Source organism: Parus major, chromosome 2 (assembly GCF_001522545.3).
Source record: "Parus major isolate Abel chromosome 2, Parus_major1.1, whole genome shotgun sequence".
Classification (NCBI taxonomy): Eukaryota; Metazoa; Chordata; class Aves; order Passeriformes; family Paridae; genus Parus; species Parus major.
In genome coordinates this window covers 127,959,134-127,982,068 of record NC_031769.1, presented here as the reverse complement: position 1 = coordinate 127,982,068, position 22,935 = coordinate 127,959,134, and the positions used below count along the sequence as shown (strand labels likewise).

Genomic DNA, 22,935 nt, shown 5'->3' with positions numbered 1-22,935 from the left:
AGTAGAGGTAAAGCATTAGCAAAACTTCCGTCAAAAAGTGTTTTGACTTGTTTGTACAAACAGAATAAAAATTTAGTCTAAATTATAATACGTCTATGCAAGGATATTCTGTGAGTAAATGATGGACCTGTTGTAATATATAAAGCCCATGAAAATCTCTTACCTCTTCAGCATAAATAAAGAAAAACATGCTTTTCACTAGGGTTAGTTGTCAGCTTGTCTGAAGGCTTTATAATGCTGACAGGAAAAGCAAAGGAAACACAGAATCATAGAATGTCAGGTTGAAAGGGCCTCAAGTATAATTTGGTCCAACTTTTCTTGGCAAAAGAATGATTCTAGACAAGATGGCCTAGCATCCTGGTAGTTGAATCTCAGAAGTGTCCATTGTTGGGTAAACCACCACCTTCCTGTGGGGATTAATACAATGGTTGATCATTCTCATTGGGAAAAAAGTTCTTCTTGTGTCCAGAGTCTCCACAGGAAGGGTGTGGGAAGGCAATATCACCCAGAAAAAGTGGGGTGTGGCAGTCACAGATCTTGATGTCTTCATTCCTATTGCAAGGTACTTGCTAGTTTATTTCTTTTACTATCTTTTTCTTTTTCTAGTTTATTTCTTTTACACTATCAAAGAAGACAGTTCTTCCCTGAATACTCTGTAGAAAAAAGTAGCCATAGTATGACAGTAACAGAACCTGTAAGTGGGAAACCAAAGGAACAACAGAAATGGGCAGAAGGACTGGAAGGGAGATGAGCTGGGCTCCTTTTTTCCTTTTTCTTTCTGTTTCCCATAGATTGGTAGTACCTTTGACAGCAGAATGAGGGGGTAGGATGCAGGAAAAGATGACACACAAAACTACTGAAAATGGAGCAGAAGTAAAGACAGCTCAGAGCTGGACAAATGATAGGTGGCAGAGACTACCTAGAGTTTCTGGGCAGCAAGGTTTCCCTGTCTGATTATACTTGAGCATCAAGAAGAACTGTAGCATGACATGAGCTTCTGTAGCTTCAGTCTGAGTCCTGTCAGCCCTACCCTATGAAGGCCAGTGTTTCTGCTTTCCTATATTGGGATGATTTTTTTTTAAGCAAACATGCTGGAAGCCACATCTTGGAGGGGGTTCAGACTAATTTTGAGCTAGTACAGTCCAATAATTTTTTTCATCTTTATACTATATATATTATGCACAAGACCTCATTTTTGGAGAAACAAATGAGGCAAGGAATGTGGGGAAGAGGTTATTAAGTGACATAAGAAATGCGATTAAAATGTTTAACAGCATTGAAATGTTTAAGGCAGGCTGCACAAACTAAGAACATTTTTCAGAGTAGCATTAATGGAACTGGTGCAGCCTGTAACATTCCCAAGATTTTCCTGGAGACTATGTTGAACACAAAATGTATGTACCTGAAAACAGAGGTTCTTTTGCAAAACCTGTGTGTGAAGCCTAACAAAACTTAGATCTGCCACAGTGGGAAGACATGCAATGATGGTTCCTGAAGCTTCGACTCATCCTCCTTACAGTCTGCATCGCATGCATTTTGTTTGCACCTTATGAAGCTTTACCAACCTGTAGCCCAAATCAGTATCCACACATGTGCCACCATTGAGACAAGGGTTTGTCTGGTACGAGGAGCAGGAAAGATGAGGATTCTCTCGAGCAGCACAGCCACACACAGCATGACTCAGGACCGTCACAGACACCAGTGAAACACTTCCAGCTGTGGTTATGGTTGGTACATGGTTCTGTTCATGCTTACTGATGCATCCGCTGCTGTGAGTGCAGTCTGCAGTCACACATTCATCAATGCCAATCTGGGTGATATTTATCTCCAGAATGCTTTCCAGCTGAATAAGAAGAAGGATTAGTTGCATTCATCTGACTTTTCCTCTAAGTTCACCAATGACAGCAATGAAAAGCTCAAGTCTTATTTATTTTCAAAACTGTTTGCTGTGCCAATTCCATCCAATGTCTAGCTCACCCGATACAGCCAAAGGCAGCTCAGTCTGGCATCTGTTAAGGCCAAAGCCTTGGAGTAAGTCAATTATAGCATGAATAAGCATTTCAAGGGCAAAAATACCGACAATATTCATTAGAGACTGAGCAGATAAATTTTTATCACTAATGGTTCTGATGCATTATTTACATGGCATCTGAACTATATTTTTAATCTGAACTTCTGACTTAAAAATACTGGGAATTGGCACTGCATAGTGAAGAAATGTTTCCAATAGAACAAATAATTTTACTCCTTCAATGTTTTTTGTGGTTTTGTTTTGTTTGTTTGTTGTTTTGTTTTTGTTTTGTTGTTTGTTTTTTTTTTTTGCTAGAGGGAAAGGAACTTTACTAAATTTTAAACACATATTTCCAGCCTGATTTTGTACTGGAGAGTGGCTCTTTTAGTACTTTGCTCTCATAAATCTAGAAACTTAAAACATTTGACTGGTTTGGGAGTTTCAACTAGAGAACTAAAAGTCGAAACATTAAGGCATCATGTAGAAAGGCAACAGTAAAACACATTCTTTATACAGTGTTTCACAGATTTTCAATAGGAAAAACATGTTTACAGTCCTAAAAGCGTATTGTGTTTAGGTGACTTAATATGTATTTAGAGTCTGGCTTTCAAAACATTTGTATTTGAAACTTCTAGTTTTTAATTTTAATTGCAAAAGAATTGTTTGATTTTACTGATTGAAACTATCTATTTTTCTCACACATTACTCCCTCTATCATTCCAATTGTTCACATTCACTAGGCAATGGACATTACCTGAATAGACACAATGAGAAGATGCTGTGGTTTCTTACACAGGATGGATACTTACCCAGGCTCTGGAAGCTGCTACATTGCCATTAAGTTTTTCTGCTTTATAATAAGGTGGACCATAAACTGCAAACCAAACATCAACCCCTCGGATTGGACTTGGGCTATTCAGCACACTGAAAATGTGAACATTTTCCAGTTGAACTGAGATAATTTCGGAAAGCAGCTTCTTCATCTGGTAGTATTTACTTTGTTTTTCAGGGGACTGGGATATGAACTCCTCTGGTGTGATACCTGTAACAGAAGTTGAAAGCTTGACACACATATTTCTTGCAACTGTTGTAGCAATAGAACAGAGAAGCATCACAGAATAAACCATAAGGTTGTAGAAAATGGACTCAACTGAAAGTTCAGGAGTATTTTTGTTTTTAGGCTCTGAAATTTTCTGTGCTTGCTTCTGCTAAATCTGTGTGTTCTGAAACTTCTTTGACTTTTATTAATTTCCAATTTTTTAAAATGTTTTGTTGTTTGTTTTTCTTAAAATCACAAACATGTTTAAGAAGATTTTACTATTCCACAAAGGTTGAAAGAATCTGGTGAATTTCAGACAGGCATTTGTTCAAAAAAAATTTTTCTTCTAATATCTAAGTTGCTGAGGTTTTTAAAAGTTGGTGTAGAAATCAGACAACTTTTCCTTGCTGTCTTTTTTTCTCCATAGATGCAGCATCAGAGGACCATGTAAAGATGCATTTTCAAATCTTTACCTAGAAAATTATTCATTCTTATCCCATGTCCAAAAGCATTCTAAGGAGAATTCTGAGTATCACAGCAATAACATTAAAGACATGGACCACACTTTAGCACATTGCTTACCTTTTATTCGTACAGAACCAGCATTATGGAGGGCATCATCTTTGATTTCCTTCACTATAACCTTTACAGTCGAGATAACATCTGGCCAGACTCCATCAATGACTCTAACTCTTATATTGTATGTTCCCGGTGGGGTTCCTTCTTTAATAGTCAGCAAACCTGAGTTATCATTAAGGATAAAGTACCTGTAATAAGAGTTAAGCCAAGGAACAAGCTATGAGAAGTTCAAAAGCTACGTACTAACTATCATCACTGAAGGTTTTTCTGAACCACTTCATCAAAGAAAGCAGATGTATTCCCTCATGAAGGGACAGAGCAGAACAGAACTTTTTTTAATTGTCTTCTGTTGGTTCCTAATGACTCTTCACTGGTATATCATAAAGGTTTCTTCCTACTGCTATGCTGTATTAACTGTGTAGGAAGACTAAAGCTGCAACAGCCATAACTTTGAAAACAGTGCAAACTCCTAGTGTAGATACATTCACTGAGAGTGACACCTCTGTCAAAACCTCTGAGTGGCGCATGTACATCTCAGCCCCAGTCACAATCCAGACACTCCCAAGTCTGTGCATCTAGTTCAAATAAGGTCTTAAAAGCTGTGGTGACATGGAAACACCAGGAGCTTGGGTGGAGGAATTTAGAAGTTAGTAGGTATGTTTCCTGTAGTGGCTCACTGATACAGATTATGGTAGGACTCTGAACAGGAATTTACAATTCTGGCCCAGGAGGCAATAGGCAGCAGGCTGATTCGGCACGCAGCGTTATTTACTGCAGCCTCACACTCAGAAGGGCTTTTGGAGATCTACACACAGAAGTGTCTATCCAACAGAATGCTTTTGTAATCTTGTTTTCAAAAAAAGTCATATTTGCTCTGTAAATATTTGCTATGATTTTGTGTGTGCTCAATTTTCCCATAGAATTTATGCAACTCCTATTTTTATCTCCAAATACCTTGCTGTTTTCCCTTCAAATTGGTAGATTTTGCGATCCCAGTCATCAGCATCAGGGGCACTGACCTGGCCCAGGACTGTCGTGGGGAGAAGACCTAGAACAACATAGCACACAAATGGCACAGTCAGACCTCTCACATGTACACACACAGGTATTGGTCTAAACACATGTCGTAAGCCTAAGACCTCTTAAAAATAGTTGTAGTTCTCGAGACATGTGCACCAGTTTGCAAATGCCACATGGTACCTGGCTTATCGCATGTTTGCTGTATGATTACATGGATTTAATTCTACAGGTGGCTGCAATGAAAAGCAATGGGAAGGAGAAAGAGAAAAGCCACCTCTGAGAATTTTCACTATTTTGTCTGTACTATCCAAGCAACTTATGAACTGGCATAGACAGGAATTGGTGTTTGGCAGGATAAACAACCAAAATGCAAGCTGGTTTATAAAGGGCAAAAAACAATAGCAATTACAGCAAGACAGAGAAGATGTCCAAAATACAGTGACCAGGCTTATTTTGAGTAAATGGTGAGACTGGGGTGAGATGGAAAGCAGCATGTACTCTGCTGGCTTTGCATCTTCTCAGCAAAACCAACAAATTAGTATTTTCTGGATTTAAAAATTTACTTCTGAAGGAAAGGTCATAGTTACCTGAATTCATAAACCTACTGAGTAAAAAATCAAGGATACACAAAGAGGATAAATGTGTGACTTCACCATGTGACAAGGAACAGCACAAATCCTGACAACCAAGGAACTGAATGCAAGGAGAGAAAACTGTGCCTCTCTGGCAACCGTGGTGACATTCATGGGATCTTTTGCAGGAGACAGTATACAGGATGCCCCGGTATTTGATTCCCACAGGATATGAATGCAACATACATTGTGATAATATCCTTTTGATTGTGTCTCTCTTTTATATTTTAATTAATCAGAAATCTGAGGTCTTGAATAGTCCCTCCCAGAAATTAACCAATGTACCAATGATTTTGAAGAAACAACTAAAAGGGAATTCAGGCTTAATGAAAATGTTCAGAATTTAAGCTACAGGCAGAGTTTCTCAGCAAATAGAAACAGATGTGGTTTCAATTTAACAATAAGCTGAACTTGAGTAATCATGCAACAGGCAGTACGTTTCAGTACAAATAAACGTGAGCAGCATCTACTCAGAAGTAGTTCCTAGTGTGCCACAACAGACAATCTATTTAATGTGCTAGCAAACCATAGGACACAGAACACAGTAGAAGAGGAATGAATGCCCTGAGACAACATGGATGCAAGCATCCCAAAATATTTTTACCTGTGTGGTTTATTTCCCTGTTGGGCTTATTATGGGGGCAGAAGATCACAAGAACACTGCTGCCTAATTGCCAAAGCAAGAAGGGAAAGACGGCTTCTCTCACACTGCGTGCAGCCAGCATTCACAGAAAATTCCCCCATAACAGCATTTTTCAGCTGAAGACTTAGATGAATGTTTCAGCAGTTTACATACGAGTTCAGTTTAAGTGTATTCACTAAAATTGAATTCAGTCTGGAGAAGGAAAAAGGTTTAAGGAGGAGAAAGAAGGTTCTCAGTATTCAGACTCATCATTTGTCAGCAACATTATGAACTTTGGTAACTTTTTCTCCCCTGATATGTTAATGCTGCTGAAAAACTGTATCTGAAACCAAGAGATCATTACTCAAGTTTGACAGAAAGATGCTAAGAAAAGCAGCAAGTTATGCTCCTTCTTCAAGGCTGGCTCACTTTCTTCCACAAATCAAGTGGCCCAGAGTCCTATGCCCCACATACCTACTGCTCTCTGTTGGGGTTTAAGCAAACTTCAGTAGCATCTCTACTGACAGCTTATGTGGAAGAGGACATAGTCCTCCTGTAAAACTTAAAGCTGCTTCTTTTGACCTTATGTCACACTTGGAAGCAAACATAAGGGAGTGATTTACCATCGTAGCTGTAAATCAGACATTCCATGTAGCCAGCAGAATGCGGGTGGTCATTCTGGTCCCCAATGTTCACAGTCAGTGTGTTGGTGGAGCTCATGGGTGGGATCCCACTGTCTGTGATCAGGATGGGCAGGTAGAATGCCTTGTACACCTCCCTGTCAAAAGTACGCAGTGCAGTGAGCATGGCACTTCCATTGTGGAAGTCCTGCAAGCTGAAGCTGGTCAGGATATCGAAATCACCGAGAAGACGAAAGGAGAAAGGTGCTCCGTTAGCAGCAGTGTCTCGGTCCTTGGCGTACAGCAGTGTGGAGGTCTCATTCATTGGGACGACCTGTGGAGAAGCTGTGTTTTCCCAAACCACCGGGTTATAATGTGCCTCAAACTCTGGCCCATTGTCATTTACATCCTGCAGAGTCACTAAAACAGTGGCACTGCCAGTCAGAGGGGGTTGTCCCATATCAGTGGCAATGACAATGAGCTGGTACTGAGCCACTGTCTCATGATCCAGCACTCCTGCAACCATCAGCCACCCATCACTAGCCAAAGAGAACTGGCAACCTGGATCAGACTTGTTTAGCAGGTGGAAAGAAAACCTTCCATTCAGGCCAGAATCCAAGTCAACAGCAGAAACCTGAATAACTTTGGTACCAACTGGTATATCTTCTCCAAGTGCAGGCACTTCATAGAACTGAGGATAGAATACAGGAGCATGATCATTTGAGTCCTCCACGTAGATCACACAGTGAGCGATGCTGAAGAAATCCATGTCCTCTGCTTTCACAGTCAAATTGAATACCCTCTCATGAGGCTTCTCAAAGTCAATTCGTTTGCGTAGTCGGATAAACCCACAGTTGTTGACTTCATCTGTCTCTATGGAGAACTTGCGGTCATTGTCCCCATCAATGATGCTGAACGTCACCATGGCATTTTCTCCCTCATCTCTGTCCACAGCAGACACCACCACCACTTCAGTGTTAATACTTGCATTCTCAGAGACAAACGCTGTGTAAATCCTCTGCAGGAAGACTGGAGCATGATCGTTTACATCAGTCACCAAAATAGTGGCGGTGCCTGTCCCAGTGAGCCCTCCTCCATCTCTGGCCTCGACCACCACTAGGTACTTGTCCTCCTTCTCACGGTCCAGGGACCCGAGCACCGTAGAGATGGTGCCACTAACAGGATCAATGGAGAACAAGTTCAAATTAATTTCATTTTTGACGTTCTGAATGATACTGTATGTTAGCACAGCATTTATACCGGCCTTGGGGTCATCGAGGTCCGCCGCTGTCATTTCCATGATAGCAGTGTCAGCCGGAGAGTCCTCAGGGATGTGGCCGGTGAAACAGCCATCCGACACACAGAGGAAAAGGGGTGCGTTGTCGTTCACGTCCCTCACGTGTATGATCACATCTGCAAAGCCAGTCAGTCCCTCTCCGCCCTCATCCGTTGCAAGGACAAGAAAGCGCCACGTCGATCGCTTCTCTCGGTCTAACCTTTTGTGTGCGCTGATCTCACCTGTGTTCTCATTGATGCTGAACTCGCTGCTGGCTCCCTGTCCGTGCAGGGAATAGTTAATGGCATTCTGATCTGCTGCTTGGTCAGGATCTGTTGCAGAAACCTGGAACAAGCCACAGCAGGCAAGTGTTTATATTAAAAAAAAAACGGGAGATCACAGTTCTCTTCTTGATGGCAGCTGCTACAGTGCAGGCTAAATGAATAGCGAGCATTTTAACAGCAACCATCTACTGGTTTGAGTCACTCAAATACTCTCAGTTAACATCATGCACAGCCTAGAGAAACAAAGAGAGGGCATTTAGACAGATTAATACATTCTATTACCCAGTATGTTTTGGGAAGAGAAAAAAGTGTAGGAAGAATCAAGTGAAAATAACAGTTCTGCTGAGCAAATATGTCTTGTGAAATTCTTTGGAGCTGGAATACAAAGGTAAGCAGAGGCTGGTTCTCTCTGAGTGAACAGACTGCTGTGAGAACAGGCCATGCATGCAAACTGATGATCAGCACAGGCCAGAGAGAACTCCCAGCTCCTGATTTGCATCCAGGGATTGTTTGGGAGATTGCTAGTTTGCCCTATCGAGAACCGCTCTAACAACAAAACAATGAAGATGATTGAGCTGGAGTCAAAGAACAGTCCCTGGTAATGTTTATTTGGTAGCATAAATTTAACCATTACATGCATGAGGTACACATGCCAACCATTCTGTGCTTATGCTGTTACTCAAAATGTGCCAAATCCTCTTTGTAAAGGAAAGTTATCACATTTTTCAACACTTAGAATCACAAAATTTTAGGATCAGTTTGGAAAAGACTCTTAAGATCAAAAACCAATTAAGTAAATGTTATTTATGTTAGTCAAGACAGCAAGTAATGCAAAATTACCAGGCTTACTTCATTCTGTTCTTTACAGAAAGTTGCTAGCGAAGTCTTAATACCAGGCCTCGCCCACCCTAAATAAACTATCTTTTTTGGATTTGTATGTTTGGATGGGATTGAGCTGAACACAAAGCCAGGTTTTGCCCTGCTTTGTGGAAACTGCTTTACCTTTAGGACAAGTATAGGTAGATCTGTGAGCTCCTCCAAGACACTGCCCTGGTATTCATTCTGAGTGAAGACTGGTGCTTCGTCATTCTTATTGACAACATTGATGATGATAAGAGTGTGGTTTTCCCATTTTCCATCAGAAGCTACAAGCCGGAGCTCATAATGTTGTTCTTGTTCATAATCCAGAGGCTGAGCAATGAAGACAGTTCCAATCTCAGGTTCCACATCAAAAACCCCTCTCACATTTCCTGAAGTGATCTGATACCGTAGTTTGGCATTTGCACCTATAAGAGAAAGAAACAATTGCCCCCTTTGTTTACTCTATGAATGCTCAATCCAGCTATACACAATGGACATGTATCCAAGAGAAACCTTATTTTCCCAGACTGTTGTGGTGTGTGTGTGTGGGTGTGTGTGTGTGTGTGTGCGTGTGTATGAGATAAAACATAAAAACATACACAGAATGACCTGTGTATGTAATTTGAAGGTTTTGTGTGTGGTAGATGGGAGGCTGGATTTGCATTTATATTTACAAGTATAATTTACAAACACAGACAAGCACTTGTTTATTGATAATAGAGAAATTGTGTGCCTCTAAATTATTGTTCATTCATTTGCCAGTAATGAAAAAGTACATACAATGAAAATACAAGAAGCTGTTTTTGGTCAGTGTTTCCTAAGCCTCTCATTTCAAATGCCAGTATTCCTTAACTTATTTTTTTTAAACCACTGGGTGGTGCTAAAATATAACAGAAATCCTCTATTTTGAGAAAGAACTCAGAACATTCCACCTGTGCAACAGCAGTTGTTTGATTGCTGCAAAACTTTTAGGAAAAGCAACAAAACTTTTAGGAACAGCAACAAATAGTTTAGTGCTTTCTGTTTACTTATTTGGAAAGGTAAAAATTACATTGCATTCCAGTATACAAAGTAACTTCCTAAATTGAATAGGTGAACTGCTAGAAGCATAAAGAACTTTTAGCTTTTAAAGTTGTGAGACAACTGTGAATGAGAAGATTAGAGCAATATGGATGGCTAGAAAGTGAAAAGGCTGTGCTCAACATTAGTGCTTGGAAGGACTTGGCTGCCTTTGCAGCAAGAGTTTGAGCATCACAAATGGCCTCTTTACACCTCCCTCAGCGGCACTAAGAGGCACAGGCATTGCAGCACAGCCACAAAAAGGAATGGCCAGCTCTCACCTGCTCCGAGCAACACATCTCTCTGGTTCTCATCTGGGCTCTGGCACCAGCTTGCCTTCTTTTAATCAATGGATTTGTTTCTCTAGAGCAAGTTGACCTGTCCCAGCTCACAAAAGTAACCAAAATACAAAGACAGGGACTGACTAGTGGTACATGCTGTTGGACAGGCTCTGCCCATGTGGTCTCACCTCACTGTAGGGGCAGCTTCACGCCATCAGAGCTGGTGTTAGTGTGACAGTGTGACACAGTGTAAATAAAGAAAATGCTCACATGTGCCCCAAACTTCTCTCCCTACTTTTACAAATGTTTGAGATGTGGAATTGTCTCCTGAATACAGAGAACTGTTGGTCCATGAAGGAAGTAGCCCCACGTACAAACACACATTAACACTAAAAGGACTTTAAAAGGCCCACTCACCCTCATCTTTGTCATCTGCTGTTGCTGTCACAACAGGACTTCCAACATCCCTGTCCTCGTCTATGCTGACCTCATACACTGACCGAGGAAATGCCGGAGCGTTGTCATTCACATCGCTGACAAAAATCCTCACGTAGGCTGTGTCTAACAAGGAGATGCGAGAGGAACACGCAGAGTAGAAAAGGCAGAGGTGGAATACCTTATATTATTCCAAACAGCTCACATACCTGCCAAGCCTCTGAAAGTTAAAAAGCCCAATATAGAATTCCTTCTTAGTTTTACCTGTGTTGGGCTGCCCGTGAACACCAGGTCTAGCAGATTCTGTTAAGTCCTGAGACTGAACTTCAATCAAGTAAGAGGCTCTTTTCTCTCTGTCAAAAGATGCCTGGGTGGAAATAATTCCTGTCTCAGGTTCAATGGTGAAGAACTGATAATCTTCATTAGCATCTTTTAATATTAAGTAGTGAACCTAAAAAAGAAATAGTTAAAAGAGGTTACATTTTCAATTTTCATTTGTATGTCCAAGTGTTGTGACCTCCCCCTTCCTCAGTAGCCTCCTGGTTCTGTCTGCAAAGTAGCAAAACCCTGAGGAAAGACAGATCATCTAAACATAATTTTTATAAGTCTTTTGTTCATTTTGATATAAAAAGTGCAGAATTCTCAATGAGAAGAACATCTGTACCAGTGATATCAAGGCCCCTCAAGCCCAGTATCTCCACCAGTGGTCAGTAGGAGCAGTTAAGAAAGATCATGAATAACAAAAGGAGAGAGAATATGTAGACTGGCATTTTCCCTGGTGTCTCCTCAGCTTCTAGTAATCCACTGTGCTTCTGATCTCAAAAAAAAAAAAAACAAACCAAAAAACCAACCAAACAACAAAAAAAAAACCCTAATAATTTGGGTCCTGTTCAACAAGACTGCATAAATGCAAACATCCACCAATGAAAGCTATTCACATTTTCCCTTTAAAAAATGTTGTTCTCTGGAAAAACACCATTTCCATCTTCACCCTCAAGTCATGCCCAGAGCAGCACCAGACTGTTCTACCACACAGGCTGCTCTTCAGAAACTGCAAAATTACATTTCCAGAACAGAAGATCTCCACTACCTAGAGTTTCTTCACTAAGGAGCTAGTAGGATTTTTAGAAATGACTCAGGAAAATGCAAAGGAAATGAGTAATTCCCTTCAGAATTCTGCTTTTTCCTGGGGTTGGGCCATTATTACTATGACAGTCAAATGTTGGTTTGACTGATAATGGTATTTAATTGACTACATTTAAATGGTTGTGAATAACTGACAATAATCACTGATGCTCACTTTAAAAATGAACTAAAGAGCCAAGAGTTTGGAAACATGTCCTGCAGCCACATCCACTTGTCCTGACATGCGAGCAACCCTGAGAATCATGCAGCAGTGCTTTGTCATGGTTGCTGGATCAGGATGAGCTGCCACGCTGCAGGACCCTGAGATCACGAACAGCATCTTCTCAGCCTGCATCCCATGTGCTGTGCATCAGCCATGAGATAGACAAACGTTTGACAAGTCTTGTAAGAAGTGCTGGTGGCTCATTACCCTGCCATCTGCTGACTGCACATTCTCACTAATTACAATACTACAACTTGAGTATCGCCAGGAAAAGAGCTGGATTAAGGTCAAACCTCTCCATGCAGGCCAGAATCCAAGTCCATAGCTAACACCTGAACCACGGACGTGCCAACATTGGCTCCTTCTGGCACAGACACCTCGTAGTTAGAAGACATGAAGAATGGAACATTATCATTGACATCTGAAAAAGGAGGTGATGAGGATCATGGTAAGAAAATATTTGAAGACGTTTTTGTTTAATGTGTTTTTTTTTCCCCCTATTTGTATCTTGCTTGGAGGAAGAACTTACATTGTTTATAGTAATAAGCAGTCCTGCTCTGGATTTTCCTATTCTCATGGTAGCAGTCAGGGGGCATTTTATAGACACTGGGAAGTTTCTGGGACATAGTGGTCTAATCCCAGCTGAAATACTGGCTAATGATTTGACCATAGATATACTAAGTCCATGAATACCAGGACCAGGTGGGCTTTCATCCACAGCTAAGTTACTGGAAAAGGTTTTCTTCTTATGAGAAGAATGAAGTTTCTGCCAAATTCTAGTACCAATGCACTACTTTTCCCAAAGGAAAAGCCTTCTGGGACAGGGTCCCTAAGTCACAATGAGGCTCAGACCTTGTTCTACAGCCTGAAGGGGTTTTGCATTAGTGGATTATGAAAGACAGGATGATGCCATGATAAAGTGAAGCAGGAAAGTTGGATTCCTTTCCAAATTACTGTCGCCCCGTTCTCATTTCTATGGTGGTAGGCAAGACAAATGTTTTTGCTAGAGTTCACTTACTCATATTTTCATCTGAATGTCTAAAAAAAGTAACTCCATTAATCCTGCAAAATGCAGGGATTAATGCATTTACAGTTTTATGTGGGTCTACAGGAATAGAGCATTATGAAAAGATCCTACTATAAGGAGGTTTGGATCAAATTTTTGAAAATTGTACCTATCATAAGGACTCTTGCAATTTCATTTCTATAGTTTTAATTTCAGTGTGCAATGAAAAATTCTGAATGCAACAAAAACCCCTAAACATATATCCAACACAAACCCAGCCTACTTGGGCTGTTTCTCTTCCTATAGCACAGACCATTTCCAGTAATACTCATCTCCTTTCAATAGCTTGGGAACAAGTACTAGATTTCTCCTCCCTTCAAAAGGAAAATCTTTTTAATTACCTTTACAGAACCAGGAACTAGTGCTGTCTAAACATTCAGATAGCCCATTTTCACAGTATCACATCTCCACATTTGATAGTTGTACTTAGGAATTGTCCCAGACAGACCTTTTTAATGACTGCAGAGCTTTTTAGAGTATATAAATATACAAAGCATTCTGAGGTGGCTTGGCATTTCACAGATGCTACCTTAGTTTGAAGCATTATACTAAAAATAAGAATATTGTTCTGAACAGCAGCAAAGCTTACCTGTTATATTCACACAAACAGTGGCAAAGGAAGCTAAAGGAGTCATTGCTACGTTTTGTGCCCGGACTGTCAGGGTGAAAAACTTAGTTGTCTCAAAGTCAAGTGGTTCAGCGACTAGAAGAGAAGCAGATCCATCAGCTCTGTTTGGCTTCAGATAGAAACGAACTGGCATGTTAGTCTCTGGAACTTGACCCTCCTCCAGATTATACGTAACCCTGGGATCACCAAGAGGGGATGTGGCTTTGATGGTCTGAAGAAGAAAAAAGCCACCACATACATTCATGAAACACGGGGTTGGAAGTGTTACGTGTTGAGTTTGATGGCAGAAACATACATATATGTACATTCTCCAAGAACACACGTGCCTGTGTGACTCGGGTAACAGACAAAATAGAAACATTTACAGAGCTGAGCATTATTTTACAAAATCTAGGTTTGATTCAGGTGTTTAATCTATGGGAAATTTATCTGCCTGTAAATGTGCCAAGCCAGAACCACAGCACAGCTAAAGGAAATCCCTCCTCTCTCCTTCCAAAGCAAAAATGATCCAGACCATTTCTCCATTGAGCTGTACATCTTACACAGCAAGTTACAAAAAAAGAACCCAAATCCCAAATTGTTTCCAAATGCTTGAATATTATGTGCAGGAGGAGGAAGGCAGGAATTATGTGGCAATATATAGAAGGCACTGGCCTTAAAGACTAAGTATGAGTTAAGAAGGAATTGGTTTGAGTTAGAAGAGTCCAAAGCAAACTATGTCACTCCATGCTCTTGTGCTAAACTGAGAAAAGCTTTAAGAAAGACACAAGCAGATAGCACAGACCACTGAGGATGGAGGAGTGAGGAGCTGGCTCTTGGAGGGAACACTCAAGGATTTCCTTCTCTGGCAATGCACAAGTCTTGTTCCTGTGGAAGCACACCTTGAGGGCCTTTAGTGTAAGAATTCACTGGGAAAAGTGCTGCCAGCTGAAATGCCAGCCTATTCTGTGACAGGTACACCTGATAAACTTTAACAGGTACACAGCAGTGAAGGCTCATGAGGGAACAGTGCAATGCAGTAAGGCTGCAGAGCGGGCACCCGCGTACTTCTGACTTAGAGCATAGCAGAGGAAGAAGTGGAAATGAAGAGATAGGGCAGTAATCACGCTTTTAACATACCACAATCTTGGTGTCACGAATGGTGTTTTCGGGGATGGTTACCCAGTATGTGCTCTGCTCCCACTGGGGTGGCTGGCTCAGTGCACTAGTGACAGTCACCGTCAGCTCCACGGTGCTGCTTCTGTTGCCGCCATCTGTCGCTACGATATAGCGGCTAATGCGCATTGCCTACGAAACAAAGACAGAGCATACTTGAAAACCACTTTGTACAAACCAAGAGATTGCAATTAAGCCTCTGCAATGGATTTGAGGGGTTGGAGTCTCACATTACCTGGGGTAGTGGGCAATTCACATACACCCAGCCTGTGCTGGGGTTGATCTGGAAGTATTCCAGTTGATGTTCTAACATTGAGTAAGTGACAGCAGCATTCACACCCTGGTCACTGTCGTGAGCTGCAACTCGGAGGAAACTTGTCCCCACCGGAGTGTCTTCACTAAGGAAGTCTTTGAAAAGACAAAGGTATTGTCAGCAGGTCTGCTCTGGTTTATCAGTCTGTATTTGTAAAGAAAATGCCCCTGTAAAACATCATTGTTCCCTTCATGGGAGATTAAACGTTTCTGTACTGAGGCAGGCTATAAAGTATTGTCACCAACAAGTGCCTATAGTCCTCTTTTAGCTTCCCCTTCCCTCTCTGCTGCCACGCTGGGCTGTTAAGTGAGCTGCTGGTGATGCAGATTTACTGACATTGCTGCTGCCAGCACTTGTGCCTCTCCACAGCAGCACTGGCAAGCCCCACAGAGGCTCGCATCCCCCCTGCTTCGGATCACAGCCCAGCCTGCTGGGCTCAGCTGATGATAAAAGCAGTCTGGTATCAAAGGGAATTCTGTGTGCATTGAATTAATCTTGAATATGAGTGGTGCCGGCAGCACTGCCAGCGGGAGGCACTAGGTAATTGCAAAGCATAAAGACTCAGGTCACAGCAAAGATACCTCCAACCCCACAGTGTTTTGGACAAGCTGCCCAGGGCAAGGACAATCACCATATCCCTTTAATATGGTTTCACTCCCTGTTCCCAGAAATCCACCTCTGTCAGAGGTCATGTCTTTCTGCCCGTAGTTCTAGAGTCACCAATTCTTCTTTGAACCTGCTTGGATAATTATGATCTAAAAATCTGGTGGCAAAATCACACATTTGAAGAGCCCACTGCACAGAAGGGTAATTAATTTCTTCTTCCTAAAACCTAATTTCTGGAAGGGACACCTACAAAATGATGGGAAACCACGATCAGTCATTTCCTGCTCCCCTTCACTCTGCAAGTTACAGTTTTATATGATGCTATCACATCCCTGCCAGCTTCTTTCTTCCACACTTGTCTTTATATTACACTGATTTTTAGACCAACTCTACCCTCAGCCATCCCATCCCAATTCCTCCTTCAAGTAGCTGCATATGCTTGCCTTATTGTGTTTTTGAGCTGTTTCCTTGTACTAAAACTCCATTAGCTCAGTGTATTAAAACTGACAGTGGGAAGGCTGTTGCAGCTGAGTTTAGGCAACCCAGTCAGTCTGTTAATTCATGTCTTGTTCAGAAACCTTTTAATATCTTTGATGTCCCTTATATGTGTCTCCTTTAGCATTTTTGAGGTGGGATAATTGGAACTGCACACTATTTTTGGAGTGGTCATGTTTTCTGTTTTGGTCTTCTCCTTTAATGTCTACAGTCTGTAGTAGTGGTGCAGTACAGCTTTAAACAACAGCAACCACTTGTTCCATGAACAATAATTTGAGATTTAATTGGCTTCACTCATCCCTGTGTCATTTAATTGGCTTCACTCATCCCTGTGTCATTTAATTGTCCTGGGATTCTTGTCTTTGGTATGTCAGTAACAGACAAAGCTAATCTCACAAGAGATTTATCAGCACTAAAATAAATTAATGAAAATTGACTTAACTGCCATAAATCGCTGTAAAATACTCCTTTTTTGTGTTTATGTTTGTGTGTGTGTGTATTTATGTTGTTTTTAACAGTCAAATTCTGTTAAATTGCATTGTAAGAAAAAAGACAAAACTACTTGGAAGGGTGGTACTCTCTTATTTCGTGTGCTTTGCTTGCTGCTGACACAACTTGAACATTTACTGTACCATTCCTACTACAGTTAAGCATTTCTATAATGTCTGTTTTGCAGACAGATGATAAGATGCATGGCTAAATCAGGAATTTCACCAACATCCTAGTGCTGAGAGTAAAGAACCAGCAGTTTCCAGGATGAATAGAAACCTATGACTAATGGCATTTGATCTTGTTAGGGAAGAAGCTATTTTTAATTCTCTGACGTTCAAGCATTGATTACTTATGTAGAGATGTTAGGAAAGTGCTAGACATAATGTGACCTCGTTATCTGCAGTTTTGCCATCTCAAAAAGCTGCCTTTGCTTCTGCTGGTACCCTCTGTTCATGAAAAATAAAAAAAAAAATCTGCCTGCTCCTCAGAAGTGTCAAAGCTACCATAATTACAAATGCAATATCTCAGCTATTGGAAAAGAAAAAACCTGGGCAGTTACACCTGAAGGACAAGTGTGATGGTAGAATAGAAAGGTTCATCTTTGCACAAGCATTACCTCAGGGACTTGTCTGCTCTGCTCAAAAATATTTCTCTCCAGAAAGATCATTCCTACTCAGCTTTTCAGTGCTGCATTGGTCAGGTTTGCAGAAGTTGCTGGTAAGAATGTAGAAATGCCTGTTCCAAATCTACACATTTTAATGAGTTTGGTACTTAGAATTAGTCACTACAAGATACTTTCAAAGGTGCAACACAATTTTCCTTCTGTCCTCGTACATAGCTCTGAAGTGTGGATGTATATTTAGTTTGTTTCCCAGCAGGTCACTTCTTGTTAAAGCTCCAAAATATAAGCATCCAACTTATTTTTGAATCCTTCTAAAATGCTGGTATCTGTGATGTTAAAGACAATTTTCTTATAAGCCATCTTCATTTTAATAAGGCATTGGTCATTGCTTTGCCCTCCATGACATTTCCACACAAGTGGCAAAAAAAACTCCGAAGTGAAGTTGTTGGCAAATGCATCAGGAACAATTATTTTTTTTTTCATTTTCAAGCAATTATGCAAGGAAGGACCTGTTCTAGTCCAACAACTAGAGATTATGCTCATGATTTGTGGATGACATTAAATGTAGGGAGTCCAAATGTAATGAAATGCAGGACTCTACTGGAGAAGCATCAAATCAAATTAAACAAAAGACTGATGTAAAGCATATCATGTGGAGATGAAGAAGGGGGTGTCACCAGGGCAAATGGGAAGAGCTAGCTCAGCAGGACACATACAGCAGACATTGGCTCCCAGCCAAAGGCAGCCTAGAAACCAAGGATTTTGTGCTGTTTGACAAGACATAAATGCCACTTCAGTCTATTCAAACAGAGGTGCTGTGCTACAGAGACACAGATGACAATTGTACTTCTAGCCAGGGTTGATGATTTCCCAGCTGTCATGTTTTGTTTTGGGACATCAACTAAAAATTCAGTGTGGAAAAATGTTGGGCAGAGAAAAAGTGCAAAGAGAAGGATTCAGATCTGCCTCATCTGTAGGAGTGAAGTACATCAATGTTTTTAAGAGAACTGCAATGACTAAAGAGGACTGGCTAATTCTTCACATTTCCACTGATGATGGGTTAAACAGTAACTGGCTTAGCAGCAACAAAGGAAGATTGGTGGCCCAACAAACTGACCACTGTTATGAGGAATAACCTTCTAACAAGATTGATGTGGCGGTTCTGGGACAAGCAGTTAGGTAACACTCACACTGATAGCGGCTGTTCTCAAACTTGGGGTCGTTGTCGTTGACGTCAGCGATGAGGACGGTGACCTGGCACACGCCGATCAGCGGCTCCTGCGCCTGGTCAGTGGCAGTGACAGACAGAGCGTACTCCCTCTGCTTCTCCCGGTCGAAACTCTGCGTGGTGGTGATGACTCCTGCAAACACAGACCCCTCCTGTTCTGCATGTCACAGCCTCAGGGCTGAATTTGCAGAGAGGAATCTGCACATCTCCTGTGCAAAAGGAAGCTCTGACTGCATGCAACACAGCTGTGAAGCTTGATCCTCACCGACCCTCCAATGTTTACCTTGGACTAGACCAACTCTTGTCTTTCCTCTCCTCACATGTCATCTTTTTTCTGCTGCCCTGGTAAGAAGCTCAGTCTGAGCATCTTGTTATCTCATGGCTCATGGAGCACAGAAGGACTTTCTCCTTCTCACTGAAGGGCCTCTCTAGGTTTACTCCAGTGGTAGCCCAAGTAACTGAATCAGCTCATTGTCACTTTCAGGAGGGGTCACACCACAGAAGACACCAAAGTAATCTCTGCTACAGGAGTTTGAGGCTGCCTCATTGAACAGATTAAAATTGGGTAAAATCATACAGTGGATAAATCAAACAATTTTCTCCAAATCTTCAGGATTTCCTCCTTACTAATCAAGTCTCTCCCTACCTTAGCTATTTTCTTCTGGTTAGCAGATTTCAAACTGGTTTTCTTCAGGCCACTTCTAGACCTATTTCTCTGCTATGCTCAGAGTTCTTCAGCTCTCTCGTAATCCCTTCCAGTCTCTTGCACAGTCCTGGACATAACAATTTCCCATTTTCCTATTTTGACTATAGAAACATCAACAACTATATAACATCTTCATTTGAAATAAATCATATTTTATGACATTGTTGCCCTGTTCTGGTATGAGGGTTTTGCCTGCAGTGCACTGGATCTCCTATTTGTGCATGAGATGAGAAATAAACTGTGGTCACATCATAGGGAAGAAGTTAACCTGTAAAAGTCACACTTTCTGCTCTGCATTTTTAAGCTACCCTTGATCCAAACATGGAGGTAAGTGATACAGAACACATTTTTATCTTCTAATTGAACTGGGGTTTGTTTCCCTGTTTAATTTGCATTTGGGTCCCCCAATATAAGAAGGATGTGCGTCTGTTGGAGTGAATCCAGAGGAGGGACATGAAGATGATCAGAAGGTTGGAACATGTCTCCTGTGAAGACAGACTGAGTTGGGATTTTTCAGCCTGGAGAAGAGAAGGTTCCAAGGAGACCTTACAGCACCTTCCAGTACCTAAAAGCGGCCTACACAAGAGCTGGAGAGGGTCTGTGGACATATAGTGATAGGACCAGGGGTACTGGCTTTAAACTGAGGGAGAACAGGTTTAGGTCAGGGAGAAATTCTTTACTGTGAAGGTGGTGAGACACTGCCCAACAGAGGTTGCCCAGGGAAGCAGTGGAAGCCCCATCCCTGGAAGTGTTCAAGGCCAGGTTGGATGTCTGTCTATAAACTGTCACAGCAAACCATACAGTCACATTGTTAAGCATGAGCCCGCATGGACATACTGATACAGCAGCATTTTCATTACAATACAATGTCATTTTCATTTTTTTCTCAGTAACCTGAAGCTACTGACCTGTGTCTGGGTCAATGCTGAAGCCTTGGGAAGCTCCATCTCGGTGCATGAGCCCATACTTCACCTCTCCATTGATGCCAAGGTCTGCATCATAGGCTTCTACCTGTAGCACAGGTGTGCCTGGAGGCTGATTCTCCAGAACCCAGGTGCTGTCACTGTAGTAAGCGCACTAAAAATACACCCAAACATCCGACCCTAAATGTTACACAGAGTCACATGAATTTGCTGCACAGTGTCAATATTTTTTCCAGCAGGTCTGAGAAAAACTTGGAAGAAAATCACTACTATTACTTATGCACATGAAGAAATCAATCTCTAAGGGAGAGGAAGGAAAAAAGAGAATGAAGGCTTTGCATTTCCTCTATGAAGAAAGCTGACTGCTGCTCACTTACAGGTTCATTCTGCTCTGCACACACAGACCCTTCAGCTCACCAGCAATCACCAGTAGCTATGGAGACTCCATTACCCCAGTTACAGCTTAGATGAGAAAAGAGTATCTGCAGAAGGACGTCTTACCTCTCTAAAGACAGGCTTGTTGTTATTGATGTCGTTAACTCCTACAATCACCTCAGCAATGCTGCTGAGAGGAGTGGGCCCCCCTGAGGCATTGTCATCTATTGCAGTGACATTCAGGGTGTACTGTGGCCCTTTCAGGCTGGGTGGTGGGTTTCTGCGGAGTTTAATGATACCTGAATTTGGAAGCATAAAGTGTCACATTAATTTCCTGTGTAAACACAAAATCAAGTGAGCATCACATTTCTCCATCACAGTATCGCTGGCTCAGTTTGTATTTTGGTTGCAAAGCATAGGAACCTGTCATCTTATTCTGTGTAGCCTTGGAGCAGGATCCCAAGTTTTGGCTGATAGTTGGAAAACAACCATCATATCAAAGAACTAATCCTCACTGATACAAAGTATCCCCATTTGCAAATTATATAAATATGGTTTTTGACATATGGGTGGATCAGAGTCAGTAGAGATTAGACAGTAAATAACTGTTCTCCAAAACCTCTTTCCTTACCTTTCTGGCTATCCAGCTCAAAGTTGCCCTCCTCATTGCCTCCTGTAATCAGATAAAGAAGCCCATCTCCATCAGGGTCCTCTGCCCGAACAGTAGCCACCAAAGTGCCGGGACCAGCGTCTTCCGAAAGGAAAGTCCTGTAACTGATGGACAGAGGGAGCAATGGCAGCACACAAAGCATCAGAAAAACCATCACCATGTTAGCCATCAGCAAGATTATGAATTCATTATGAGTGGTTTTTTAAAGCTTTGGTCATGCAACCATGGAATCTTAAACTGGTTTAAGAAATGACTTAGTTCTTCTTTGTTCAACATAGGATACTTATTTTAGGATTGTAATCCTGTACTTTTGGTATACATAATTTTGAAGGATCTTTTGGAGGATAACAATATGCACCATACTGTGTTGTACTGTAGAACTGGATCATATATCTTCTAAACTTGAGAAAAAGGGCTAGTATGTGTCATGCAGTGTTTCTTATATCCCTATATATTAATGGAAAGCATCAGATACTACAGAGATAAATGTAAAAAGAATATTTAATTTGGTAAATAAATATATGTATGTTTTGTATTTAAAACATGCTCATACTTCAAAATTGTGAAAAGAATATAAATTGTATTGATTAGGGACAGGAAAGAAAAAGAAGTCTTAAACAAGCAGGGGCCCATGAAATTAGCTTAAAATACAATCTGTTGATGCTAAAATTAAGTTTTAGTGTTTGCTAACTACCATATTTATTTGTCACCTATTTATACATGGATAATCACTTTGAGACCTAGGAGTCAACACAGTCAAAATCATTCCCTGGATAGACAGGTCTTTGATTCATTCTGTTATCTCTCTATAAAGTCAATATACCAGTATCACAATGATGTATTTTTTTTTTAATGATCTAGAAATGAAAGTCCAGCTCCTAAAGCCTTTCTATATAGAAATTACCCTTCAGTTTCACTGGTACAGTTGCACACAACAAGTGACCATTTAGGCAAGTGCTATTTAGGTTACACTTGTGAACATGTAACCAGAAGCAAAAGCAGGAGTTCAAGGTGCCTTACACGGACTGGGAGAAGACAGGAGCCTCGTCATTCACGTTGGCCATTCGGATGCGCACAGATGCCGTCCCCGTGCGAGGGGGATGTCCTTTATCGACAGCTATCACCACAAACTCATACATGTGGTTTGCTCGCTCAAAGTTCAGCCTCTGGTTAGAATTGATGACCCCGTGACGTGTGATGGAAAAATCAGTGCTCTGGATGAAGTAAGAGATCTCAGAGTTGGAGCCAGAGTCGCAGTCTGTTGCAAGCACTATTAGAGAACACATTTAACAGAACAGTCATACTGCAAAGGAGGTTTGATTATACTGTTTCCCATCAAGCCAAATCTGTTTTTTTTGTTAGTTTTTGAGAGAACAGGCATCATCTAAATCTCTTTCATCCACAAAAGTTTTGGGGGTTTTTGTTTGTTTGTTTGTTTTTGATTTTTTTTGTTTGTTTGTTTTTCTGGTTAGAGTCTGGGAACTTAGCAGAAGTCTGGGAGTGAAAAATCAAAACAATTCTTCCCTCTGCTCCAACGCAACCTGAGTGATCACAGCCAGGTGAATTTGCAAGAGAGCTGTAATCCTAGC

General features: G+C 41.2%; 1 protein-coding gene across 1 annotated transcript in view; it reads right to left on the bottom strand.

The window, feature by feature from the left end:
• LOC107216153 (neural-cadherin-like) overlaps positions 1–22,935 on the bottom strand; it is a 53,651-nt gene that overhangs the window by 11,414 nt on the left and 19,302 nt on the right. Inside the window, exons 6-22 of the mRNA XM_019005858.2 lie at positions 22,367–22,616; positions 21,308–21,450; positions 20,803–20,975; positions 20,287–20,455; positions 18,635–18,805; positions 15,152–15,324; positions 14,881–15,048; positions 13,723–13,972; positions 12,361–12,488; positions 10,984–11,170; positions 10,702–10,845; positions 9,086–9,369; positions 6,527–8,144; positions 4,584–4,677; positions 3,633–3,817; positions 2,821–3,053; positions 1,566–1,843 (exon numbers count right to left, since the gene is read on the bottom strand). Coding sequence (XP_018861403.2) covers positions 1,566–1,843; positions 2,821–3,053; positions 3,633–3,817; positions 4,584–4,677; positions 6,527–8,144; positions 9,086–9,369; positions 10,702–10,845; positions 10,984–11,170; positions 12,361–12,488; positions 13,723–13,972; positions 14,881–15,048; positions 15,152–15,324; positions 18,635–18,805; positions 20,287–20,455; positions 20,803–20,975; positions 21,308–21,450; positions 22,367–22,616 — 4,648 coding nt within the window. The remainder of the gene's footprint in view (positions 1–1,565; positions 1,844–2,820; positions 3,054–3,632; positions 3,818–4,583; positions 4,678–6,526; positions 8,145–9,085; positions 9,370–10,701; positions 10,846–10,983; positions 11,171–12,360; positions 12,489–13,722; positions 13,973–14,880; positions 15,049–15,151; positions 15,325–18,634; positions 18,806–20,286; positions 20,456–20,802; positions 20,976–21,307; positions 21,451–22,366; positions 22,617–22,935) is intronic.